The following is a 26,065-nucleotide window of genomic DNA, read 5'->3' as shown; positions in this document are numbered from 1 at the left end:
CCCCAACTAGAGATTGAACACACACTCTTGGCAGTGGAAGTGCCAAGTCCTAACCTCTGGACCTCCAGGGAATTCCCTAGATTTTTTTTTTTTTTAAAGAAATAACAAACCTCAAAAGCTCAGATGAGAGGATGGATGTCTGAGGAAAAATGGTGGGAACATTCATTTATCCCTTTGGCATAACTTGCCTCACTTTCTGTCTAGGTGGAGAACCTCTGATTTAGATCCTATAGAAATCCTCTCCATGAATTTCACAATTACATTTTCTGGCGCCTAGAGGGTGCCTACCATTTGCCACACTCTATATCAAGGCTGTATGCATACCCTTAGTACCTCATGCAAACCTTCAGGGTGGAGTTTAGTTGCATTTTACAGATAAGAAAAACAGATTCAATTCAGGGATCTCTTATTTCATACCAAGCAATTAATACTATACTACTGCATTTGTCCATTTTTTATTATTGTAGTGAGCCTAACTGTGGAGAAGACAATGGCAACCCACTCCAGTACTGTTGCCTGGAAAATCCCATGGACGGGGGAGCCTGGTGGGCTGCCGTCTGTGGGGTCGCACAGAGTCGGACACGACTGAAGTGACTTAGCAGCAGTAGCAGCATTTGTCCATTATAATCTACTGAATTTTTCTCTGTTAAGAATAATTAACACCTGGGGATCATAAAATCCCCCTTATATGGTAAAGTTTCCAAAGTAGAAATGATTATACCAGTATATCTCTATTGCAATCCACATCACTCTCTCCGTTACTCCTAAATCTGCATTATGTCTGTTTCTTTTAGCCGAAGGGGAAAACTTAAATGATGAAAACTTGCATAATCCTGGTAGGGGAATAGAAAAAGAAAAACTCGGAACTTTGTGGTATTTCTCCAGTGACTCAGAAAGTGTGAAAGTATTAGTTGCTCAGTTGTGTCCAATTCTTTGCGACCCCATGGACTGTAGCCCACCAGGCTCCTCTGTCCATGGGATTCTCCAGGCAAGAATACTGGAGTGGGTTGCTGTTCCTTTTTCCAGGGAATCTTCCCGACCTAGGGATCGAACCTGGGTCTCCTGCATTGCAGGCAGATTCTTTACCATCTGAGTCACCAGGGAAGCCCTAGTGGTATTTCTTCAGTGGCTCAGAAGAGCTCTCCACATTAAACTGTGTTGGATTTCACTGTGCTTTGGTTTGGATAGAGAGAGGGTTGATTACAAACAGCAAAGTTTGAGCTAATATCAGCTTATGAGGTACTCTCAATGCTCACATGAAAGAAAAACTTAGATTAGGTCTTTGAAGGCAATTTGGATTTTATTATCCAGGAGGTGATTTTAGAATTAGTCCATGAAGATGAAAGGGAAAGATGTTCATCTATTTCTAAACCATTAGATGTCACCAGGGTAAAGTATTGGTTTCTATCACTGTGCTAATAGCCAACCAGAGAGGACATTTTTCTCACATGTTCTTTTTTGGCCTGTTGCATTGGGTTATTCAAAATGAAATATGACTTTTAATTTAAAAAAGTTAATCACTGAAAATCTTTCTTATTTGAAGGTTTAACTAATGCTATCAATCAAATACATTCACCTAGAGATAGATGATCCTTCTCATCCATTTATCCTCCCTTCCCTTCATTTTGGTTGAATAATAAATGTCTTCTCTCTTCCTGAATTTATAGTAAACTTTTCATAACCAGGAATTGCATCAAATCCAAAATCTCTGACTCTTTAGGGCGTAATGGATAGAGCACGCTGCACTCGGTGATGCTCCCTGAACATTTCTGATGGCGGGGATGACATTTCAGTGGTGCACACCTGTCAAAGAAATGCTATGCAAGAGAGATTCTTATGGACAGCAGCATGGTAATAGACTTCGGATCTGCAATGCATCACCAAACACTGACCTAAACCCAGCAGGGTTGGAAGATTATTGACAAAGCATGGGCTGCAAGCCTAGGGAGAAGCTGGCAGCTCTCAAATGGACAGATGTCAAGGCCACTCAACATCTTGGCCCGGCTGAGAAGGTGTGCCACCCATCCATCAACCAGCCAATCAATATTTATGGAATGCCAACAAGAAAAAAATGTGATGCTGGATCCTGACATATCAGCTGTAGCTGGGCTGGGTATTATGGAGGCTTATTAAATGTGTGTTATTTCTGCCTTCTTGTGGTTCGAGTTATTGTTGCTACTGTGGCTACTATTATTATTTTGCTTGGCCCAAGTCTGTATTTCTCTGACTGCAAGCGAGGAGGAAATTACACTCCTTTTCCAAATTCCTCAACTGTGTTTCAAATACATCCCTGGAGCACAGATGCCACATGTGATTATCAAATGGTTCGCAGTAGAATAAATATACTTTCTCTGCTGAAAAAGGAAGAAACCAACAAAATAAAATTAAGCGCAGGGCAAGGGATTCTAATACACATCTCCTCTAAAAGCTGTCCTGCACATGTATGAAGTTTGCCTTCAGAAAAGTCCTTGGCTGTAAATTCCCACTGGCTATCTATTTTACACGTGGTAGTGTATATGTTTTAATGATACTCTCTCTATTCATCCCACCCTCTCCTTTACTTTCCATGGCGGTGAGGAGACCGTGATGGAGAGCGTGAGATTTCCTGGGCAGCTACTGCCTCAGAGTTCTGACCAGCCTCTGTGGCCAGGGGGTTTGGCTGGAGCTGTGGCAGCAGTAGCAAGCTCATTGCCGATCAGCACCTGTCAGCCCTTCATGGGCATTTTGATGCTGAAACTATCTTATCCAAGAGCCCGAGTCTGCAGAGCAAAGATAGGGTGTTGGGTTTTATGCCCATGCCCAGAAGACAGAGAGTGAGTGAGTGATAGTCGCTCAGTTGCTTCCGACTTTTTGCTACCCCACGGACTGCGGCTCGTCAGGCTCGTCTGTCCATGGGATTCTCTAGGCAAGAATACTGGAGTGGGTTGCTATTTCCTTCTCCAGGCCCAGAAGAGAATGCCTGAAGAAACTGGCAGGCCTCGGGGCTGCACAGCTAACCAGAGGCTCAGGCCTCCTGGACAGGAAACACTGCTCTGGCCAGAGACAAGGGCTCAATGCTCTCAGAACCTCAGGCAGCAGCATGCCTGGAGGATCCTCTTCTGTGCCCACCCCACGCAACCACAAGAGCTCTTCTCTTCTCCTAGCAATCATCCAAACCTTTCATGCCTGCCTCCTCCATGGAGCCTTCTTGGATTGCTGCCCTGTGTGCCAGTCTCTAACTCCCGGACCAGTTACCCAGCTACTGAACACATCTGTACCCCTTGCCTCTGCTTCTTTGCCAAATTTCTATTAATACCCTATTCACCCCAGAATACACTCACCCCTCCTCCAAAGTCTGCCTAGTACCTTCGTTTAGATCCGGGACCAAAAGCCACCTCTTCAAGGAGGCCTGTCCCCATTTCCCCAGGCAGAGATGACAAGAGTTTTGCATTTCTCCACACTCTCCTTTACTACGAGGCAGTGCTTGTAACCGCCCCCCTCACTGGTGGCAAGTCCTGTCTCCACCACTCATCAATTGTGTGACCTTGCACACATGACTTAATCTTGCTGGGCTTCAGTTTCCAAAATGGGGGTTATAACGTCCACACTTATTTCAGGAGGTTAGGTTTAGAATTAGTGCACACAAAACACGAAGACAGTGCCTTAAACACGTGTGGCTGTTAGTCATTCAGTTGTGTCTCACTCTATGCAGGCCCAAGGACTGTAGTCCACCAGGTTCCTCTGTCCATGGGATTCTCCAGACAAGAATACTGGAGTGGGTTGCCATGCCCTCTTCCAGGGGATCTTCCCAAACCAGGGATTGAACCCAGGTCTCCTGAATTTCAGGCAGATTCTTTACCGTCTGAGCCACCAGGGAAACCCAAGTAACTGCTTAACAGGCGTTATGGTTCCTTGTATCGTTTCAACCGTGGGTATACTTAGCATCAGTGATTCAGGCTTCTGTGGCCTCTTCACGGGACATTGCAGGCTCCTCAGAAGCTTATCCACCAAAACTAATAGCTTCATGAGCACCACACTAAAGCCCCAGTTCTCTTTATCTCTTTTTATGCCCTATGACTTAATTTTAAAACTTTATTACTATTTTTTAATGTTTTTAATTTATATGGCTGTGCTGAGTCTTAGTAGCAGCACGTGGGATCTGGTTCCCTCACCGAGGCGAACCCTGGGCCCCCTGCATTAGGAGCACAGAGTCTTAACCACTGGACCACCAGGGAAGTCCCTGTGCCCTTTGCCTTTAAAATCTACTTCTTGCTATAGAAAACATCAGAATACACAAAACTAGAGTGAAATCTCTTGTAAATACCGTCATCCAGCTTCTATGATTATTAACTCATGGCTAGTTTTATTTCCTCTAATCCCCCTTACTCTGTTTTCCTCTTCCCCAGGCCCCTAGCTATACTGAAGGAAATACTGGGCATAACATTTCTCCCAAGGGCGACTTTTTAATGAACTTATCCTATACTCCTGGGAATGATGATATATTCTCCTTGTGCCAAGTAGGAAGCACCTCCAGGATCCCAGCACCCTACTGTTTGGACCACAGAGCCTCCCAGTGCTATGGGCCTGAACTTTGACCTGCCTTCCTCCCATAATCACTTGCAATAGTAGTTTTTATTTGTTTATTTTTAATTAATTTTTTCAAAATTGGTTTTGTAAACCAGTAAACAAAGACCATGATCTGATCTGTGGTGCCATCCAGGCTTTGTAATAACAAGCCATGATGGATGAGGATCTTTGAAAATCACTTGATAATTGAGAAAAATCTCATTTACCAGTCAGAGTGGCCACTGTGTCTTGAGTCATTGGCGCCTTAGGAGGCAAGGATCATCCTTGCCTGACTCATGGTGACTGTGTCTGAGGCAATTGGACACTTGGGGATTTCACTGCTGGCAATGAAGAATTTCATTACCCTAAGAACTCATTAGTCCTGGAGGACTTTAGGCTGTTTAAAATTGAACTTTCAAGAACAAGTTTGCAAATGAAATTATTTAAGATAGAGGACACTTCCACTTTGCTTTTGTTTTTGTTTAAAGAATATTCTTATAGCTCATTACAAGGGAAGACTTACTTGTGGGGGGGTTGTGTTCGGGTTCAGAAAATGAGTGGGACGGGAACCATTCTGTCGTTTATATTTTTGTGCTTGGATCAATCCATCAGAGATGAATTTAATATCTCCTAGCTGTAGACGGGGAGAAAGCAATGGCAACCCACTCTGGTATGCCTGGAAAGTCCCATGGACGGAGGAGCCTGGTAGGCTGCAGTCCACGGGGTCGCTAACAGTCAGACACGACTGAGAGACTTCATTTTCACTTTTCACTTTCATGCATTGGAGAAGGAAATGGCACGCCACTCCAGTGTTCTTGCCTGGAGAATCCCAGGGACGGGGAAGCCTGTTGGGCTGCCATCTATGGGGTTGCACAGAGTCGGATATGACTGAAGTGACTTAGCAGCAGCAGCAGCAGCTGTAGAAGGGGAGGCAATTAGCTGGCACATGTAATGCTACTGCTCTTTTTTTTTTAACTTTTTATTTTATACTGGAGTATAGCCCATTAACCCCGGAGAAGGCAGTGGCACCCCAGTCCGGTATTCTTGCCTGGAAAATCCCATGGATGGAGGAGCCTGGTGGGCTGCAGTCCATGGGGTCGCTAAGAGTCAGACACGACTGAGCGACTTCACTTTCACTTTTCACTTTCATGCATTGGAGAAGGAAATGGCAACCCACTCCAGTGTTCTTGCCTGGAGAATCCCAGGGATGGGAGCCTGGCGGGCTGCCGTCTGTGGGGTCGCACAGAGTTGGACATGACTGATGCGACTTAGTAGCAGCAGCAGCATGGCCCATTAACAACATTATGATAATTTCAGGTGCACAGTAGAGCAAGTCAGCCACTCTCATACATGTATCCATTCACCCTCAAACTCCCCTCCTGTCCAAGCTGCCACATAACATTGAGCAGAATTCCCTGTCCTATATAGCTACTGCCTTTTCTGATGGCTTGTGGACAGCTGGTGACTGACAGTGCAGAAACCAGGCCCACGCTCATGGTCCTTCTCAGAGCAAGGTTCCAGGCACCATTTATAATAATGTCTTGTCCGTGGTTTAGTGACTTCGATTTGATGACTTCACATCCTTGTGTCTGAAAGTGGTTTATTAGCAAGGATCTAGGGTTGTAAGTCACAGGGAGTAAGAGACACTTCAAATCAAAAGTTCTCCAACCTTTTTAATATATCTTCCTTAGTAGTTCAGATGGTAAAGAATCTCCCTGCAATGTGGAGACCTGGTTTCGATTCCTGGGTCCCATTGATCCCTGGGTCAGGAAGATCCCTTGGAGAAGGGCATGGCTACTCGCTCCAGTATTCTTGCCTAAAGAGTCCCATGGACTGAGGAGCCTGGCAGGCTATAGTCTACGGGGTCACAGAGAGTCGGACATGATTGAGTGACTAACACTTTCAAGCTCATTCACTTTTACCAATCCTAAACACACACTTACAAATTCTGCATGATGACTTTAAACTGCAAGTAAGGAGATCAATCCTGGGTGTTCACTGGAAGGAATGATGCTAAAGCTGAAACTCCAGTACTTTGGCCACCTCATGCGAAGAGTTGACTCTTTGGAAAAGACTCTGATGCTGGGAGGGATTGGAGGCAGGAGGAGAAGGGGATGATAGAGGATGAGATGGCTGGACAGCATCACCGACTTGATGGACATGAGTTTGGGTGAACTCTGGGAGCTGGTGATGGACAGGGAGGCCTGGCATGCTGTGATTCATGGGGTCGAAAAGAGTCGGACACGACTGAGCGACTGAACTGAACTGAAGGTTAATGGAGAGTGGGGACTATGGTCTTGCATATTAGCAATGATCTTTTTAAAATGCTACAAATTGGAATTGTGTTTTCCCCTTTACTCTTTTCTGCCTTTTCGGTAATGACCAAGCCCTGTGTGCTTTGTCTATGCCCCAGACAGTCTCTGGTCAATTCAATAATTGTAGGAACACAGTCTGATCTACCTGGTCCACTCAGGACCTGTCCCTGGCCATTCTTTGGTCTTTTATAATACACTCTGCCTTTTATAATAAAAACGATGCTTATAAAATAATGGTACAACTTGGACTTAGAAACACAGAGCTTGGGTTCCAGTGTCGGCTTTGATATTTACTGGTTGTTTGACCAGGCAAGTGAGGCAGTCTTTCCGAGCCTGTTTCCTTATCACTAAACTGAGGAGGACAGCCTTTATTTCAATTACCATAAGTTTGTCACGAGAAGTAGAAGAGATGAGTAAAGTGAATAAAGAAGTAGAAGTGATTAAAGTGAGCTTCAGTCACTAATTGAAGTTCATATGTTCTATCAAGTTCACTCAAAAACATCAATAATGGGGAAGTATTAGGTTTCAAACTTAATCGATATTGATTGACAAACCACTTGTCTCAATTTCTTGATATTTCTTACATGTGAGAAATTAGGCATGAATTTTACTTGGAGAAGAAAGAGGCTATATTTTCATGTTTAGTAGCAAAATAGGTTGAAGAAAAGTCATACTACCATTGGGTAGTGTTGCATAATAGTATATCAAACAGTATATCACACCTAAATTAACAATACTGTATTGTGTATTTGAAAACTGCTAAGACAGAAAATCTTCATCACAAGAAAAAAAATTTTTTATGTGACTATGGGTGTTAATGTGACTAAGATGTTAATGAACTTATTGCGGTGATCATTTTGCAGTATATACAAACATGGGATCCTTATGTCGTATGCATGTGCACTCAGGCGTGTCCGATTCTTTGCGACCTCACAGACTGTAGCCTGCCACGCCTCTGTCCGTGAGATTGTCCTGGCAAGAATACTGGAGTGAGTTGCTACTTCCTCCTCCAGAGGAGCTTCCCGACTCAGGGACAGAACACCGGTTTCCTGCATTGCAGGCAGATGCTTTACCACTGAGCCAGCAGGGAAGCCCTGTTATGTTGTATACCTGACACTAATTATGCCTTAGTGAAAAATACTTCAAACCTATGCCAATTACATGTACTGTTTTGTCAAAAGTATGAGCTTGTACAAGGTTACAGCGAAAACACTTTTCAAAAACATATAGACACAGACCTGAGGGGCAAAAATGTTCTCTGCAACAGTTGCAAGAGATAAGTGAAACTCATAGGTTTACATTCACCTTGTGGTGAGTTGAGAAAGGATTTCTTATTACTCCTATTTTATCGTTAATAAGGTGGCAAGTAATTCCTATTCAACTGAACAATATGGTTGAAAGAAAATTCTAGAAGAACGTTGCCATATTAAAAAAAAAGTCGAGAATTTAAAAAATATAGCCACAATAAAGGAAAAAGTCACAGTATAATTTCGTGAGGCACTGAGATTATTTTTCTGGTGATATTCAAGCCTTAAAACACAGAACAGAGTGAACTAAAACCCCACTCCTGATGTCCCAGACATCCCCAGAGGCCCAGTTTACCTGTTAAACCAGTCGTCTGTGTATCTAGGGTACGGATAGGGATCATTGCTGCTGAAGTCGTAGCTCGCCTCAGCGTTCTGCAAAACACAAGGTGCATCACCAGGTCATAAATCCAGAGCACGGGCATGAGAAGATGCTAAGAGACGCAACTGTCTCATGTGGACGGTCCCTCACCCAGGGCTATGTCAACCTGCTTTCTGGACCAACCCTTGAAGAGGCGACAGAGCAGGTGTGTGTCCATGGAGGTTTCCATCCTCTCCTGGTATCCTCTTTTCCAAGCTCCCTCACCCCATCCTGTTCCAGGTTCTCAAAGTGTTAGCAAATTTGGGTTCTGTGCTACCCAGGACCATCTCCATTTTAAGTTGAGGGACCACTGTGGGTCAGTGGGGCTCACTTGGAGCCAAGACTCACATTAAGCTTCCCTGGACTGATGGCCAGAAGGTTCTAGTTCTCTTGTCACAAGTGAGGAAGCCTCTTGCTTTATGTAGAACTCATTCCCAGCTCCTAGCTTTGGACTGACAGAGGCTTGTCTCCTGTACAATTACGAGTGTTAAACCCAAGACCCAAACACTGGCCACAATATCAACCTCATTTATTTACTCAACAAATATCATTGAGTCTAATATATACCAGGGGTTCCCTGGTAGCTCAGCTGGTAACCTGCAAGGCAGGAGACCCCGGTTTGATTCCTGGGTCTGGAAGATCCACTGGAGGAGGGATAGGCTACCCACTCCAGTATTCTTGGGCTTCCCTGGTGGCTCACATGGTAAAGAATCCACCTGCAATGCAGGAGACCTGGGTTCGATCCCTGGGTTGGGAAGATTCCTGGAGAAGGGAATGACTACCCACTCCAGTGTTCTGGCCTAGAAAATTCCATGGACAGTCCACGGGGTGGCAAAGAGTTGGACATGACTGAGCCACTTTCACTTTTCACTTTCGTATACCAAGGACTTTTCCAAGGATGGGAATACAGTGGTGACATCCCTGCCCGCGTGTAACTTACAGCCTAATTAGGGGGACAGATATCAATCCAACAAGTAAATACAGGATTGCAAACAAGGGTCCTCTTAACCCTACAGGTTACAATGAGGAGGTTAAATTCTATGCAGTCCAGCACCTCCATTTTTCCCACTAAGAGTCTTGCTCCTCAGAAATCAATAATGTACTCACTTTATTTGTCTCTAAGTGATTTCATGTTTTAATTTTTCCCATCTCAGTCTTTTATTTTGGTCCATGATGGAAGATGGTCCCCCACCATCGGGTGGCTAATCCCGTCCTTCCTCCTCTCTGCCTTGTAGGTTGCCCAGGGATGCAGAGTTCCATGAAGCTCCTCTCTTCTCATCCCACCCTCCCTCCTTTGTTTTTGAGGTCTGCAACCAAGATCCCAGATGGTTTCCTGGTTCACAGTATCCACTTGGCTGGGAATCACTGGCTTAGGTGCGGATTCCAGCTTGGAAATGTCTTGATTCCAAGGCACCTTGAGACATTTTCAGGAGTTGTGCCCTTTTATGAGACAAAACACTATAGTTTGTAATAGTGTTACACGATGTTTGCATGATGTTTTTAAGAGCAAATTGACCAGTTCCATGAGTCTGGGTTTCCATTTGTTGGAAGGCAAAGGGCCATCAGTAGCTGGAACGACCTGAATTGTAATACTAATGTATTAAAATAAATGTGCTTGGGGCAGAAGTCACCTTGAAATTTGTTTAAAATTTTTTCATTTAAAAGTTTTTAGCTTTATTGAGGTATAACTGATACACAAAATATCCCGTACATTTAATGTGTACATCTCGCTGAGTTTGGACATGTGTATATACTCACGACACCATCACCACAACCTAGGTACTCCACATACCCATTACCTCCAAAAACATTCTTGTGTTCTTTTTTTTGGTAAGAACATTTACCATGAAATCTATCCTCTGAACATATTTGATAGTATATAATACTGTATTGTTGACTGTTACATGACAGAGGTCTAGAATTTATTCTTTTGTGTAAAGGAAACGTCATATTCATTGAAAAACAATTCCTCATTCCATTCAAAATTTGGACCAGTCATTGTATATTGGACACTGAACATGGCTATCTGTGTTCTAGAATCTAGGTCTTCCTTCAGTTCCTGGCTTTAGAGAGGATAACGTCCTGTCTCCACTGGCCATAATTATTGGCAAATACCCAAATCACCTGCATTCACTGTTAATATAATCCCATCTTTGGGAGACCCTCTCAGATTTGGCGTATTTTTTTTTTTTTCCTTGACTTTTCTTGAGCTATTTAGAGTCAGTTCTTTCAAGGGATACTATCTTAAAAGTAACTTCTTTCTCTTCCCTAAGTATGTTTGGTTACCTCTAAACTTCCCTGAATTTTTGAGACAAGAGCATCCTTAGGTAAGGTTGGTGGAGTGGGAATATCAAGAGGAATACAAGGTAATAGTTTATCTTTTGGGTTTCAAAGCTAAGGTTGAAACTTTAAACAGTTGATTTGGAAGAAGTTATTTGCTAAGCTTGGTTTTTTCCTATGTAAAAGAGATTAAAAGGCCCCAGTCTAAGGTGAGCTGAATGGAAAATTCATGGACTAGCCCTCCTGAGGCCCTCAGAGGGGATCCTGAGTGCTACCTCTCTCTTCTGAGCTGGGTTCCTGGAGTGGGAAGGGGATGCATTGGAATGTTGAACCTCAGAGAGGTCTGGGACTCATTCTAGGACAGTAGCCGAGGACCAGAAGCAGCTCTATGGGGTGTGTTAGTTGAGGGACTTGGGGTGGCCCCCCTCTGTGCTCTGTGATACACAGCGCAGAGCTGGAAGCAGTGGAATAATCTTGGGAGGCTGAGATTAGTGAGAACACGATGAGAGAACAGGCTGCCCCAGGAAGTCCAGAGGTCAGGACAGTGAGGATCCAGGGTTCAGAGAGAATATAGGAGAAGGGATGACTGAGGCCCGTGGGGGTGGGGCTGCAGCTGATGGTTCCAAGGTGGAGAGGTGATAAGACATGAGCTCTAGGACCCCACCCCCTCTTCTTGATTCTGTGCTAGTCCTTTGAAGCTTGAGGGTGGAGGCAGGAGGGTGGGGGCACAACTTGAGCAGGACAATGTCAAATTTCTACCATCGGTAGAGTAGCTTGTTGGATAGAAATTAACTTCCACTAGAGGAAAATTAAAGTCAGGATTTTCTGCACTTTTGTGTTTGCTGCCTAAGCAGCTGACCCATTTCTCCAGGTTTCTCACTCACAATTGTCTCCCGAGGTCTGGGCTGAGGTCTTTGGCTCTAAGTCTTGGTTCTGGAGGAAATGGCTTGCCATGAGGTGAGTTTGGGGCAGAGGGAGGAACTGGAGAATTCTGACAACAGAGTTTGATTCTGAGAAGCCACAGACTCTGAGACCACTTTTATAGCAAGAAGAAAGACCATGTATTATCTGAGGTCAGCTTCACCTCTGAAGGTTGAAATGGACAAAGATATAGGAACTTTAATTTGTTGTCTTTACAATTAATTTGATGACTAATGCTAATTCCCTGTGTAATAGTCTATGCTGAGACTGCGTATTAAGGAAGGCAAACAGTTGTTTTTGTTTGGTCATGTATTTTCTGGCTAAAAATCAAATGGTTTATAGCAAGAAAGGCTGAGCAACTTTTTGCAAGTGTTCTGTTTATAATTTTATAGCCCAAACTGAATCATTTATTGATCTGAACTACAATGTTGTCATCCATAAAGTTGTCTGTGTACAGGAATAAATTAAACTGGCCTTGGATTATACTGGAATTTTCTAAAATATCCATTAACATGGATGTTTGGGAGGAAGTAGAGTCTCTGTAGATTTAATACTTGGGAATTCAAGGCTAAGCCAGAAGCTTGTTTTGGTTTGAATTCTGTAACATTGTCCAAAAATACATTAGTCTATTTTCCTTTAGAAAATACTAGCTGTTTAGTGAACATAATTTAATCATTGATGATTCAGGCTCAGGCTGATTCAGAGTCACCATTAAGAGTAACATGGTGGAGAAAGTTGGAAGATTGGGTTGAATCCAAAATGACCTCAGGGCATCTCTGCAAGTTATTTCTGAAAGAAACTTCTGATAATGGCTCATTTATTCTTTAAGAGTTGAGTGCAGGGAAAAAAATACATCCAGTAATTAGTTATCTAAGTCTTAGTTTCTGAATACTTGAATGCATAGTCAGAAAGCAAAGCTAGATTGTTCAGATGCTCGTTATGTCTGACCTTTCACGATCCAATGGACTGTAGCCCACCAAGCTCCTCTGTCCAAGGGAATTTTCCAGGCAAGATACTGGAGTGGGTTGCCATTTCCTACTCTATGGGATCTTCCCAACCCAGGGATCTAACCCTCACCTCTTACATCTCCTGCATTGGCAGGTGGCTTCTTTACCACTAGCACCACCTGAATAGCCCCAATAATAGATTGTTGTTCAGTCACTCAGTCATGTCTGACTCTTTGTGACCCCATGGACTGCATGCAGCACACCAGGCTTCCCTGCCCTTCACCATCTCCCAGAGCTTGCTCAAACTCATGTCCATCGAGTTGATGATGCCATTCAACTATCTCGTCCTCTGCTGTCCCCTTCTCCTACCTTCTATCTTTTTCCAGCACCAGGGTCTTTCCCAATGAGTCAGTCAGTTCTTCACATCAGGTGGCCAAAGTATTGGAGTTTCAGCTTCAGCATCAGTCCTTCCAATGAATATTCAGGACTGATTTCCTTTAGGATTGACTGGTTTGACCTCCTTGCAGTCCAAGGCAGGGACTCTTAAGAGTCTTCAACACCATAATTCAAAAGCATCAATTATCTGGCACTCAGCCTTCTTTATGGTCCAACTTTCAAATCTATACATGACTACTGGAAAAATCACAGCTTTCACTATATGGACCTTTGTAAGTAAAGTAATGTTTCTGCTTTTTAATATGTTGTCTAGGTTTGTCATAGCTTTTTTTCCAAGGAGCAAGTGTCTTTTAATTTTCATGGTTGCAGTCACCATCTGCAGTGAGTTTGGAGCACAAAAAATATTAGATTAGCTCTCAGAAAAGAAATGTAATAATTACGGGTTTGCCTGTTACCCTGTGCATTTCGCATAAGATTGGTTTGCCTGCCCTCTTGGCTTAGTAAGGACAAAGGACTTACACATTTTCACAAAATCTTCTGACCCCATTATATCTGAGGTACTGCCGTTAAAGGCATGCCTGATGCTTGGGCTGGTCTCACCGTGGAAGCTGGTGGTGGGCCTGGTAGCAACCATGTCTGAATTGCTTTAACGTTTTCAGAGAAGCTTCTGAGACTTTTGAGACTGAACTCAGTTCTGGCACGGCCACCCTGACCTCCCAATCTGGACTCTACCTGCTCTGGGACCATTGGATTTTCCTTGTTGGGTTGTACAAGTGGATGTGTCTGCAGGTGTCAGCTTGGAGTAGGGGAAGGAAAAGAGGCATTAAATCAGACAGATCTGGTTTTGGTCTTGGCAATATTCATAGTTTGGCTATTTGGTCTTGGCAATATTCATAGTTTCTGGAAACTGAAATTTTCCTCATCTTTAAAATGCAAATGACAAAATGGTAACTGTTTATTGCTATGAGGGTAAAAGGGAGGAAGGAAGGGATATGAGCCAGGAAGCACCCTATGGATGACCTCACACTTCTGCTTTTATCATCTGCTTTACCTTCTTTTAGCATCTATGTCAAAAGTCACAAAATATGACTCCTGAGCCACATTCAGCCCACCACTTGTTTTTCTAAATAAAGTTTTATTGGAACATAATTATGTTCATTTGCTTATGGGTTGCATATGGCTGTTTTCACACTGTAACAGCAGATTTAAGTAGTTGTGACAGAAGCCTACAAATCTTAAAATATTTACTATCTTTTACAGAAAGAATTTGCCTGCATGGATCACAGTCTTGTCATGGAGAAGGGGCTTGTGTAATTCAATGAAGCTATGAACCATGCTGTGCAGGGCCACCCAAGACAGATGGACATAGGACCATTCTGACAAATTGTGGTCCACTGGAGGAGGAAATGGCAATCCACTCCAGTATTCTTGCCAGGAGAACCTCATGAACAGTATGAAAAGGCAAAAAGGTATGACACTGGAAGATGAGCCCCCAGGTTGGAAGGTGTCCAATATGCTACTGGTGAAGAGTGGAGAGAAATTACTAATAGCTCAAGAAAGAATGAAGCAGCTTGGCTGAAGAGGAAATGATGCCCAGTTGTGGATGTGTCTGGCAATGAAAGTAAAGTCCAATGCTGTAAAGAACAATGTTGTATAGAACTTGGATTGTTAGGTCCATGAATCAAGATAAATTGGATGTGGTCAAGCAGGAGATGGCAAGATTGAACACTGACATCCTAGGAGTCAGTGAACTAAAATGGATGGGAATGGGTAAATTTAATTCAGATGACCATTACATCTACTACGCAGACAAGAATCTCATAGAAGAAATGGACTAACTCTTATAGTCAACAAGAGTTCAAAATGCAGTCCTTGGATGCAACCTCAAAAACGACAGAATGATTTTGATTCATTTCCAAGGCAAACCATCTCAACATCACAGTATTCTGGGTCTATGCCCCAACCACTGATGCCAAAGAAGCTGAAGCTGACCAAGCTGACCATGAAAGCCTACGACATCTTTTAGAACTAACATAAAAATAATATCCTAAAAAAAGAGTCCTTTCATCATAGGAAATTGGGATAAAAAAATAGGAAGTTGAGAGATACTCAGAAGAACAGGCAAGTTTGGCCTTGGAGTACAAAATGAAATATGGCAAAGGATAACAGAGTTTTGTCAAGAGAACATCCTGGCCATAGCAAACGTGCTTTTCCAACACCTCAAGACATGACTCTACACATGGACATCACCAGATGGTTAATACCGAAATCAGATTGGTTATGTTATTTGCAGCCAAAGATAGGCTCTATACAGTCAGCAAAAACAAGACCTGGAGCTGACTGTGGCTCAGATCATTAGCTGCTTATTGCAAAATTCAGGCTTAAACTGAAGAAAGTAGAGAAAACCACTAGGCCATTCAGGTATGACCTAAATCAAATCCCTTATGATTATACAGTAGAGGTGAAAAGTAGATTCAAGGGATGAGATCTGATAGATAATGTGCCTGAAGAACTATGGACAGAGGTTCATAAACTGTGCAGGAGATGTTGACCAAAACCAACCCCAAGAAAAAGAAATGCAAGGCAAGGTATTGTCCGAGGAGGCCTTACAAATGGCCAAGAAAAGAAGAGAAGCAAAAGGCAAGGGAGAGAGGGAAAGATAGACCCAAATGAATGCAGAATTCCAGAAAACAGCAAGGAGAGATAAGAAGGCCTTTTAAAATGAACAACGCAAAGAAATAGAGGAAAACAATAGAATGGGAAAGACTAGAGATCTCTTCAGGAAAATTGGAGATAACAAGGGAACATTTCATGCAAAGATGGGCACAATAAAGGACAGAAATGGTAAGGACCTAACAGAAGCACAAGAGATTAAGAAGAGGTGGCATGAATACACAGAAGAACCGTACAAAAAAGGTCTTAATGACCTGGATAACCATGATGGTGTGATCACTCACCTAGAGCTGGGCATCTTGGAGTGTGAATTCAAGTGGGCCTTAGGAAGCATCACTATGAGCAAAGCTAGTGGAGGTGATGGGATTCTAGGTGAGTAGTTAAAATTCTAAAAGATGATGCTGTTAAAGTGCTACACTTAACATGTCAGCAAATTTGCAAAACTCAGCAGTGGCCACAGAACTGGAAAAGGTCAATTTTCATTCCAATCCTAAACAAGGGCAATGCCAAAGAATGTTCCAATGACTACACAATTGCACTCATTTCACATGCTAGCAAGGTTGTGCTCAAAATCCTTCAAGCCCTAGCTTGTACGTGAACTGAGAACTTCCAGATGTACAAACTGGGTTTCGAAGAGGCAGAGGAACCAGGGATCAAATTGCCAACATTTGATGGATCATGGAGAAAGCAAGAGATTTCCAGAAAAATATCTACTTCTGCTTAATTGATTATGCTAAAGGCTTTGACTTTGTGGATCACAATAAACTGAAGAATTAAGAGATGGGACCAGACGACCTTATTTGTCTCCTGAGAAATCTATCTGGGGATCAAGAAGCTATAGTTAGAACAGGATCTGGAACAATGGAATGGTTCCAAATAGGGAAAGAAGTATGACAAGGCTGTATATTGTCACCCTGCTTACTTAACTTCTATGCAGAGTACATTGTGCAAAATGCTGGGCTGGATGAATCACAAGCTGGAACCAAGATTACTGGGAGAAATATCAATACACTCACATATGCAGATGACACTCTTCTAATGGCAGAAAGCGAAGAGGAACTAAATAAAGAGCCTGCTGATGAAGGTGAAAGCGGAGAGTGAAAAAGCTGGCTTAAAACTCAGCATTCAAAAAATTAAGATCATGGCATCAGGTCCCATCACTTTATGGCAAATAGAAGGGAGAAAAGTGGAAGCAGTGACAGATTTCATTTTCTTGGGCTCCAAAATCACTGTGGACAGTGATTTAGGCTATGAAATTAAAAGATACTTGCTCCTTGGAAGGAAAGCTAAGACATACCCAGTGTATTAAAAAGCAGAGACATCACCTTGCTGGCAAAGGTCCCTAGAGTCAAAGTTCTCCAGAAGGAGGTGCTGTTTTGCAATTCACCCACTGGTAGGGGGAGCTTTTTTTTTTTTTTTCAATTTCACAAGAACGCAGGTAAGGACTAGTATGTGTTTGAGCCACAGCAAGAAATACTTCTGTCTAGTTACAGTCATGTATAAGCCAAGACCGCAGAGGAATTGTACCAGGGATACAATGTGTCCCTGTGAGATGTCAGGTAATTCCAGACTCAATATCTCACGCAGTGAGAGTTTGTGCTAATGGTACATCATGGCATATGATTAGTTGCCAGTGTAATTTCGCAGCAATAGGCACTCAGAACAAGAGCGTAGGTTGCATTTGTCCCTTTATTCTGGCTTGCTCTTTTCTCTCAAGGCATTTAACCACATAACCCAGCTAGGAGCTGGTAACAGTATCAGCTGAAATTGCTCTGTGCTTAGGGACTAATGAGACAGGAGCAAGCTTCCCAGATAGACTCCCAAACTGCAACCTTATCGTCCTAGAACAAAGCTCATCTGTATGGAAATTGAGCAGAAAAGTGCCCAGGCCACTAGAGTCTGGAGAATTTTGCTCTGAGCCTTCTTACATCTGATGTGGACACGTTGGAAATTTTCCAACGGTGCATATTTGAATTTTCCTCAATTCATTCTCCCACATGCACTGGTTTAACGATCATGTTCAGTTCACTTTTGACTGAAACCAACATTAAAGAGATTTATGTGTATCTTAAGTCTAGCAGTAAAACTTAATGAAATTTAACATTTCTCTAGCACTCAAAAAAAATTTTTTTAAAAGGTGAATAGTCAGAAAATTGTTGGAAATCTTTCTTCTATACTCCAAAGATTTCCAGAGTCATGTGTTTTTCCAGTGACAGAATGTTCTCTGTGGATTGGACACTTCCTACTATCACCAGGAGATTTCAGCAGCATGTTAACCTATTCACTGGACTATGCGCTGGAGTAGATGGCAACTCACTCCAGTATTCTTGCCTGGAGAATCCCATGGAAAGAGGAGCCTGGTGGGCCACAGTCCATGGGGTCGCAAAGAGCTGGACACAACTGAAGCGAATTAGCATGGCATGGACTATGCTCCAGGTAAGAGGAATGTAGGTCCAAGCCATGTCTGAACCATTGTGCTTTTTAGTTTCCAAAGCTGTGCAGTTCCATCCTTTGGTCCTAATGTCACTCTTAAAAATTTTTTTTAAATTATTTATTTATTTGGCTGTGGTGTGTCTTAGTTCATGCAAGACCTAGCTCCTCGACCAGGGCTCGAACATGGGCCCCCTGTGTCAGGAGTGTGGAGTCTTAACCACTGAATCACCAGGGAAGTCCCTCTAATGTTACTCCTATTGGCAGATGTAAGGGAGGTTCTGGCCACAAAATATGCTGTGCTGTGCTTAGTTGTTCAGTCTAAGCTGTTCAGTTGTTCAGTCTAGTCATCCCCTCTGTCCATGGGGATTCTCCAGGCAAGAATATTGGAGGCAGTTGCCATGCCCTTCTCCAGGGAATCTTTGCAACCCAGAGATTAAACCCAGGTCTCCTGCATCGCAGGAGGATTCTTTACCATCTGAGCCACCAGGAAAGCCCAAGAATGGTGGAATGGATATCCTATCCTTTCTCCAGGGGATCTTCCTGACCCAGAAATCGAATTGCAGTCTTCTGCATTGCAGGCATATTCTTTACCAGCTGAGCTACAAGGGAAGCCTGCACTAAAGATAAGAAGAGATAATCATAATATTAATTCCTAATGGCTAACATAGCACCCTAAGTTCATGCTGCTGCTGCTGCTAAGTAGCTTCAGTTGTGTCCGACTCTGTGCAACCCCACAGACGGCAGTCTACTAGGCTCCCCTGCCCCTGGGATTCTCCAGGCAAGAACAATGGAGTGGGTTGACATGTCCTTCTCCAATGTATGAAAGTGAAAAGTGAAAGTGAAGTCGCTCAGCTGTGTCCGACTCTTAGCGACCCCATGGACTGCAGCCTACCAGGCTCCTCTGTCCATGGGATTTTCCAGGCAAGAGTACTGGAGTGGGGTGCCATTGCCTTCCCCACCCTAAGTTCATAGAGTGCCTTTAAATTTTTCAAAGGACTTTACGTTCTCTTACTTTATTTAACATGCTCCAAAACTCTGTAGGGTAGGGAAGCAGATATACTGACAGCAGAAGTGGGTCTGTTACTATCTCTAAGACACACTCAAGGCAGCACCTCTGGATGGTCCTTTAGCAGTGTCTCTGCCTGCTCATGCCTTCTTTCTCTCCTCTCAATGCTTTAGAAGGTCTATGAAGCCTGTCCCAGGCTAGATTGAGGCTAGTTTCCACACATGAATTTTAATAGCTCCCTAAAAGCAAGAATTCCTGGGGCTGACCTGAGGAGAAGAAGGAGAGGAGAAGCTGCCACTCATTGGAATAAATCTCCAAGAGCTGACTCTGCCCAGGGTCCAACACTTGTTTGGAAAAAATTTACATCTTTTTTTTCACCAGCTGCCAACTCAAAATTAGTCTTTCCTTCAATTGTGGGTGTAGACTGTGAGTCACAATATCACTAGTAGGACCTGCGAGTTTGTCACTAATATGTACTTTCCTACCAGGTTATAACTGTTGTAGATTTGCTGAAATATCTTTTCTACTCACTCCTATCTGGCACTAGATTTTTTTTTAAATATAGTGTATATATAAAGAAGGATACACATTACCACGTCACAAAAGTGTATTTTAAATCTTTTGAAAACTGTTTCAGTATAATTGCTTTTCCTTGATTATCCTATGGATTTTATCTTATGCATTTAAAATACTCCTGAATATGAGAAGAAAGACACACTGTCTACCTTGATCGGTGGTATGCAAATGGGTGTAATCTTTTTGAAGAGAAATTGGCAATGTCTATCAGAATAAAAGATGCACAGACTTTTTGATCCAGGAATCCCACCTGTAAGAATCTATCCTAATTTAGAAAGATGCCCCTATATGTGAGACAGTGAAAGAGACATGAGATAAAGAACAGATTTTTGGACTCTGTGGGAGAAGGCGAGGGTGGGATGGTTTGAGAGAATAGCACTGAAACATGTATATGACCATATGTGAAACAGATCACCAGTCCAGGTTCGATGCATGATACAGGGCACTCAGGGCCAGTGTACTGGGACGACCCTGAGGGATGGGATGCGGAGGGAGGTGGGAGGGGGGTTCAGGATGGGGGACACATGTACACCCATGGCTGATTCAGGTCAATGTATGGCAAAAACCATTACAATATTGTAAAGTAACTAGCCTCCAATTAAAATTAATTAATTAATTAAAAAAAGAATCTATCCTAACGGTATGAAGTGAAGTGAAGTGAAAGTTGCTCAGTAGTGTCCAATTCTTTGTGACCCCATGGACTGTACAGTCCATGGAACTCTCCAGGCCAGAATACTGGAGTGGGTGGCCTATCCTTTCTCCAGCGGATCTTCCCAACCGAGAAATCAAACTGGGGTCTCCCACATTGCAGGCAGATTCTTTACCAACTGAGCTATCAGGAAAGTCCTGGATGTATATACCCTAATGGTATACTTATACGTGTATGAAAGATTCGAATTTTTAAGTGTGTTCATGGCAGCATGATTGTAAAAGTGAAAACCAGAAATGGCTTCTGTCCCACGTGAGGGATGACCTACATCAGTGACGGTGCAGCCACACAATCAAAACTGCAGTTCCAGCAAAGAACCAGGAAAATGATTGCAAGGTATCGTTCCTTCCCATGATATGTTAAGTGGAGAAAAGAGTGTGTGGTGAGCCCCCGTGAGCACAGAAGAGGAAAAACATACTTGATAATAAATGCATAAATAAACATAGATAAAAGCTTTTTTATTCTGTTTTGTGTCTAGAGGGAGGCACGGGGTGGAAGAGATTTCATTGCATAACCTATTGTTCTGTGTATTTTGGAGCATAATAATAACAATACGAAGGTAATGAGAAAAAGGTAACACGTGTTGAGTGCTTGTTTTGTGCAAAGGACTCTCAGATTCTTTACTCTTCCTGTGATGTCCTCACGTGATGGTACCCTTGTTATCACTCACATCCTCTGAGCAAGGAGACTGCACGAGGCACGGAGGGGTTGAGTATTTCACCTGAGGCCACACAGGTGGAAAGGGCGCAGGGCAGGGACTTAGACCAGGCAGCCTGGTCCCAGAGGCCTCCCTGCTAACTTCTCTGTCTTGCCTCTGCATTAGAATCATAATGTCACATTCTCCACGTGTTGTTTAAAAGAAAAACAACCCGCAGATAAAAATGAATCATTTAGTGGGTTTATTCCCTAAAATGTCAATGGGCCAAGCTGTCCAAATCCAAGTGTATGAACATAACAATTTAACCCCCACCCTGGGACACCCCTCACTAGAGAGCTACATTGTCTGATCCATTCATTTGATAACAGCATGATTTTATTTAGTGAATTTTTCTTTTCCAAGGCCTTAAGCCAACAAATATGCCTTCAAAGAGAAAGCTAATTCCCCTGATTTTGTCAGCAAGGTCCAACCTGTTTTGAATTTCTCTGTTGATTATATTGTTCCTCTTAGAAGTAGGAAAACAAACATCACCCTATGTACAGACAAATCACATTGATGACTGGATTCCCCAGAAACTGAAATCTTGGAAATACTTCCTTTTATCTCCCAGAGCCTCTTCAGCACTAGTTGGTGGCCCTTGGATTCCTGGTCTCAACTTGAATATCATTGGCCGAGATCGGTATTCTTTGAGATGCTTGTGCATGGTGGCTTTGCTAACATGGCATTGCAGAATTTGACTGTGACTTCTTGCAAAACACTCCTTCGATCCCTCTTACCACGCCAGTGACAAGTCTCCATAAAGAGCGCCCTTGTCTTTAATATCATCCTATTCCTGGTTAATCCGTCTTCTTATCTGACAGAGGCAAGCGTTGGCAGGCAGCAACATCCTTCTTGAGTTGCTTTCACTGTATTTATTTTGACAGATACTTCTATTTATGTGGAGGGATATTGGTTGTTTTTCTATATATTTGAAATAGCGATTTACAGTTTCCCTTTAAAATACATCCATTTGTGAAAAAAGTGAGTCAATTTAAGGAAGAAAGCTAGGTAAATAATAGCACTGAGAGCAAAAAATTGTGAGTGTGTTATGACTGGTGGATGGTTAGGAAACACTGGAATAAAGCAAAGGTGATATTTATGGCTTGGACTTCTCCAGTTGTCAGCAGAATCATCCCTAGGAGTGGCCGGACAATTGAGTATCTGTTTAGGGTATTTGAAGGAACCATGGAAAAAACTTCCTGTCTTTAAATTTTAGCCTTGTCAATTGTCATTTCAACGAGAATTCAATCCTTGACATTTTGTAGACTGTTGGCCTTCAAAGGTCTTAAGTCATTCATGCATTCAGTTAGTCATTTATTTTTTCATGGGACATACTTATGTTTACTGAGTACCAACTGCTTGCCACCCTGCTTATTTATATTGTCACCCTGCTTATTTAACTTATATGCAAAGTACATCATGAGAAATGCTGGACTGGATGAAGCACAAACTAGAATCAAGATTGCTGGGAGAAATATCAATAACCTCAGATATGCAGATGACACCACCCTTATGGCAGAAAGTGAAGAAGAAGTAAAGAGCTTCTTGATGAAAATGAAAAAGGAGAGTGAAAAAGTTGGCTTAAAGCTCAACATTCAGAAAATGAAGATCATGGCATCCAGTCCCATCACTTCATGGCAAATAGATGGAGAAATAGTGGACACAGTGTCAGACTTTATTTTTTTGGGCTCCAAAATCACTGCAGATGGTGACTGCAGCCATGAAATTAAAAGACGCTTACTCTTTGGAAGGAAAGTTATGACCAACCTAGACAGCATACTAAAGAGCAGAGACATACTTTGCCAACAAAGGTCCATCTAGTCAAGGCTATGGTTTTTCCAGTGGTCATGTACGGATGTGAGAGTTGGACTATAAAAAAAGCTGAGCACCAAAGAATTGATGCTTTTGAGTTGTGGTGTTGGAGAAGACTCTTGAGAATCCCTTAGACTGCAAGGAGATCCAACCAGTCCATCCTAAAGGAGATCAGTCCTGAAGATTCATTGGAAGGGCTGAAGCTAAAGCTGATACTCCAATACTTTGGCCACCTGATGTGAAGAACTGACCCTTTTGAAAAGGCCCTGATGCTGGGAAAGATTGAAGCTGGGAGGAGAAGGGGACGACAGAGGATGAGATGTTTGGATGGCATCACTGACTCAATGGACATGACTTTGAGTCAACTCCGGGAGTTGGTGATGGACAGGGAGGCCTGGTCTGCTGCAGTCCCTGGGGTCGCAAAGTGTCAGACACGACTGAGTGAACTGAACTGAACTGACTGAACCGCTTGCCAGGCATTGTGTGATAGCAAGCTCCCACGGGGGAGGAAGATGCCCTTGACTGGGGTATCTTGCCTTTAGCCCTCATGAACTGAGGGTCCAGTGAACTTATCAGCTAACAGTGGTTCTCAACTCAGGCTGCTCAACAGAATAGCTTGGGGAGCCTTCAGGAATATAAACACTTGAGTGATCCCTAGATTTTTATTTAATTGATGTTGGGTGGGGCTTGGGCACCAGTAGTTAAAAAAAAATGTTAAAACTCGTCAGGTGATTCTGTTAAGCCAAGATGCAGAACCACTGAGCTGACACCTTGTTCACCATTCTAGTTCCTGCCTTCCTGCTGCGTAAAGTGCCGTCTGTGGACCAGAAGTACTGATATCATCAGAGAAGATGTTAGAATCGCAGGGTTTCAGGCTGCACTCCAGACTGGCACAATCTGAACCTGCATTTTAGCAGGATCTTCGGGGAATTCATGTGTGCACCTTGATTCTTTTGTTTATAAAATACTTGCATAGGGACATGTTGGCCTTTGGACCATTCATCCCCCTTAATAAATATATCCATAATTTCCTTGTTAGAATCTTCTCCTGCTTTCCTTCCTTCCTCTTCTGCCTAAATTCTACAACAGAAAGAAACTGAGTTTGATAAGCCATTCAGACTTCAGTATGGATAAGTATAGTACATAGCCCTTCCCAATATAATTTGCTTTAACAAAAGAGAATGGACATTGGAAAATGTTACAGGTCTCAGTCCCTAATAGCAGAGATTGAAGGGTAGGATCTGGGAGCATCAGAAGCTTCTTGGCATCTAGACTGAAGTTCTTCCAATGGAGAAGATCAGTTCTAAGAACAGAGTTATTGCTATGGATTCCTTTGGTTCTGAAGGAAGGACCTGATGAACCAAAGAAAACAAAAGAAGCAAGATAAAGTGTGTGGCTGGGATGCATCATATATTTGGATTCTCTGTGCTTCTGATAGGTGAGAGCTCTTGAGGGGGGTGGTTGATTTTGCAAGAAAGAATGAGTTCAGAGTGAAGGGTCTCCTGCTGTTAGATAAATTTTGATGAATATTAACCTTTGAATTATTTTTGCCTCCTGCTGCTTAAAATGCAGTTCCTGTCAAAACTTAAAAACCATACCCAATTATAGACAAACTAAATGCTAAGCTGCCTGAACAGCAAATAGGAGTTAAAAACTTTAAAAAATGTGTTTATATCACAATGCATGCTTATCTCTATGCCCTGCCTCTGTTTCTGAAAAGAAATGATATGTGTTTCCTGGATTCTAACACATGGTATAAACAAGCTAACATGAACAGTGTTGTAAGATCTAATTTGGATTTAGTAAAAAAGAGGGCACACGTAGATAACCACAGGGGTGCAGAGAGTCTGTGCTCGGTCTTTGCTTGGCCTCACAGTCCGAATCTGTGCTTGGATGCAGCTCGAAGCTCATCTGAGCTCCTAACTGGTTTCACTCAGGCAAGGGCCCTAGCACTGGCCAGTCCTCCCAGCTGCAGGCCAGCCCGGCAGGGTTCCCCCATGGCCTTTACTGCGGAGGTCTCTGTGCCCCAGAGTGATGAAGGTGACCTTGAGCGAGGTGGATAAAGCAGCTCTGGACCATGCTGGGAGACTTTACACTTCAGGAGAGGCAGCCGCAGAAGCAATGGCTAATTTCAGGTGTAATGAAAAGATGGTTTTCTTTGATGGGTTTGAGAAAGGCAGCTGAATTTAACAGTAATGATATCCTAAGAGGATAAGGTTAGGTTCTGGGACAGAAAGGGGCAGCCAACAGTTGGGCTCAAGTAGCTGTTCTCATGGCTTCCCAGGTGGGAAACTAGTGGTAAAGAACCTGCCTGGCAATGTAGGAGACCTAAGAGCCAAGGCTTTAATCCCTGGATGGGGAAGATCCCCTGGAGGAGGGTATGGCAACCCACTCCAGTATTCTTGCCTGGGAAATCCCACGGACAGAGGAGCCTGGCGGGCTACAGTCCATGGGGTCGAATAGAGTTGGACACGACTGAAGCGACTTAGCACCCACACCTGCTCTCACCACCTTCCCGGGTAGGAGGTTGAAGGGCTGGCAGCGTCCGGCTAAAGGCGGTTCAAACCCATTTGCTCAGTTCCACAAAGACTGAGTGTGCTGTCGAGCGCGTGTGACAGCCACCCTAAAAGTCAGACAGAGACACGGTTTTGGAAAGGAAATTGGGAGATAATGTAGCCGCCGGGGTCTAACTCAGCACTGTCGCGGGGGTGAGGTACAAGGCAATCTGTGTCTCCCTCTCCTCCTCAGACCGGGCTCTACGGAGCTGCCCAGATGCTCATGGCTGCTGCTCCACTTCCCCTGTGAAAGGCCACCGAGGTCAAGGCCACCACTTTCGAGAAGCCACCCTGTGCGACTGGTTACACAGCTTCAGCACCACCAGCCTCTGCTTTTCCAGCCCTAAAAATAGCAGAGATGAGTTCACTGATAGCTGAGTCACCTCTTCGAAGGAGTTGTTCTGTCCAAATATTATTTATTGGAGACTTTGTCTTAAACACACTTACACAATGTTTTTCCTTCTGTCAGAAGCATAGCTCTGTGAATAATGACTATATCACACAGGCGTCTGCTGCTATTACACATCACACGTCA

The 26,065-nt window shown here is 43.3% G+C and overlaps 1 protein-coding gene across 2 annotated transcripts in view; it reads right to left on the bottom strand.

Annotated features, from left to right (window-relative positions):
• The window catches only part of PCSK2 (proprotein convertase subtilisin/kexin type 2), a 240,427-nt gene that overhangs the window by 45,859 nt on the left and 168,503 nt on the right, over window positions 1-26,065 (bottom strand). For both annotated transcript variants that reach the window (XM_005214325.5, NM_174413.3), the window contains 1 exon segment: window positions 8,463-8,539. In XM_005214325.5, coding sequence (XP_005214382.2) covers window positions 8,463-8,539 — 77 coding nt within the window.

The sequence above is a fragment of the Bos taurus genome, chromosome 13 (genome assembly GCF_002263795.3).
Source record: "Bos taurus isolate L1 Dominette 01449 registration number 42190680 breed Hereford chromosome 13, ARS-UCD2.0, whole genome shotgun sequence".
NCBI classification, from domain to species: domain Eukaryota; kingdom Metazoa; phylum Chordata; class Mammalia; order Artiodactyla; family Bovidae; genus Bos; species Bos taurus.
The sequence above is the reverse complement of the archived record's forward strand: the minus strand, read 5'-3'. Positions and strand labels throughout refer to the sequence as shown.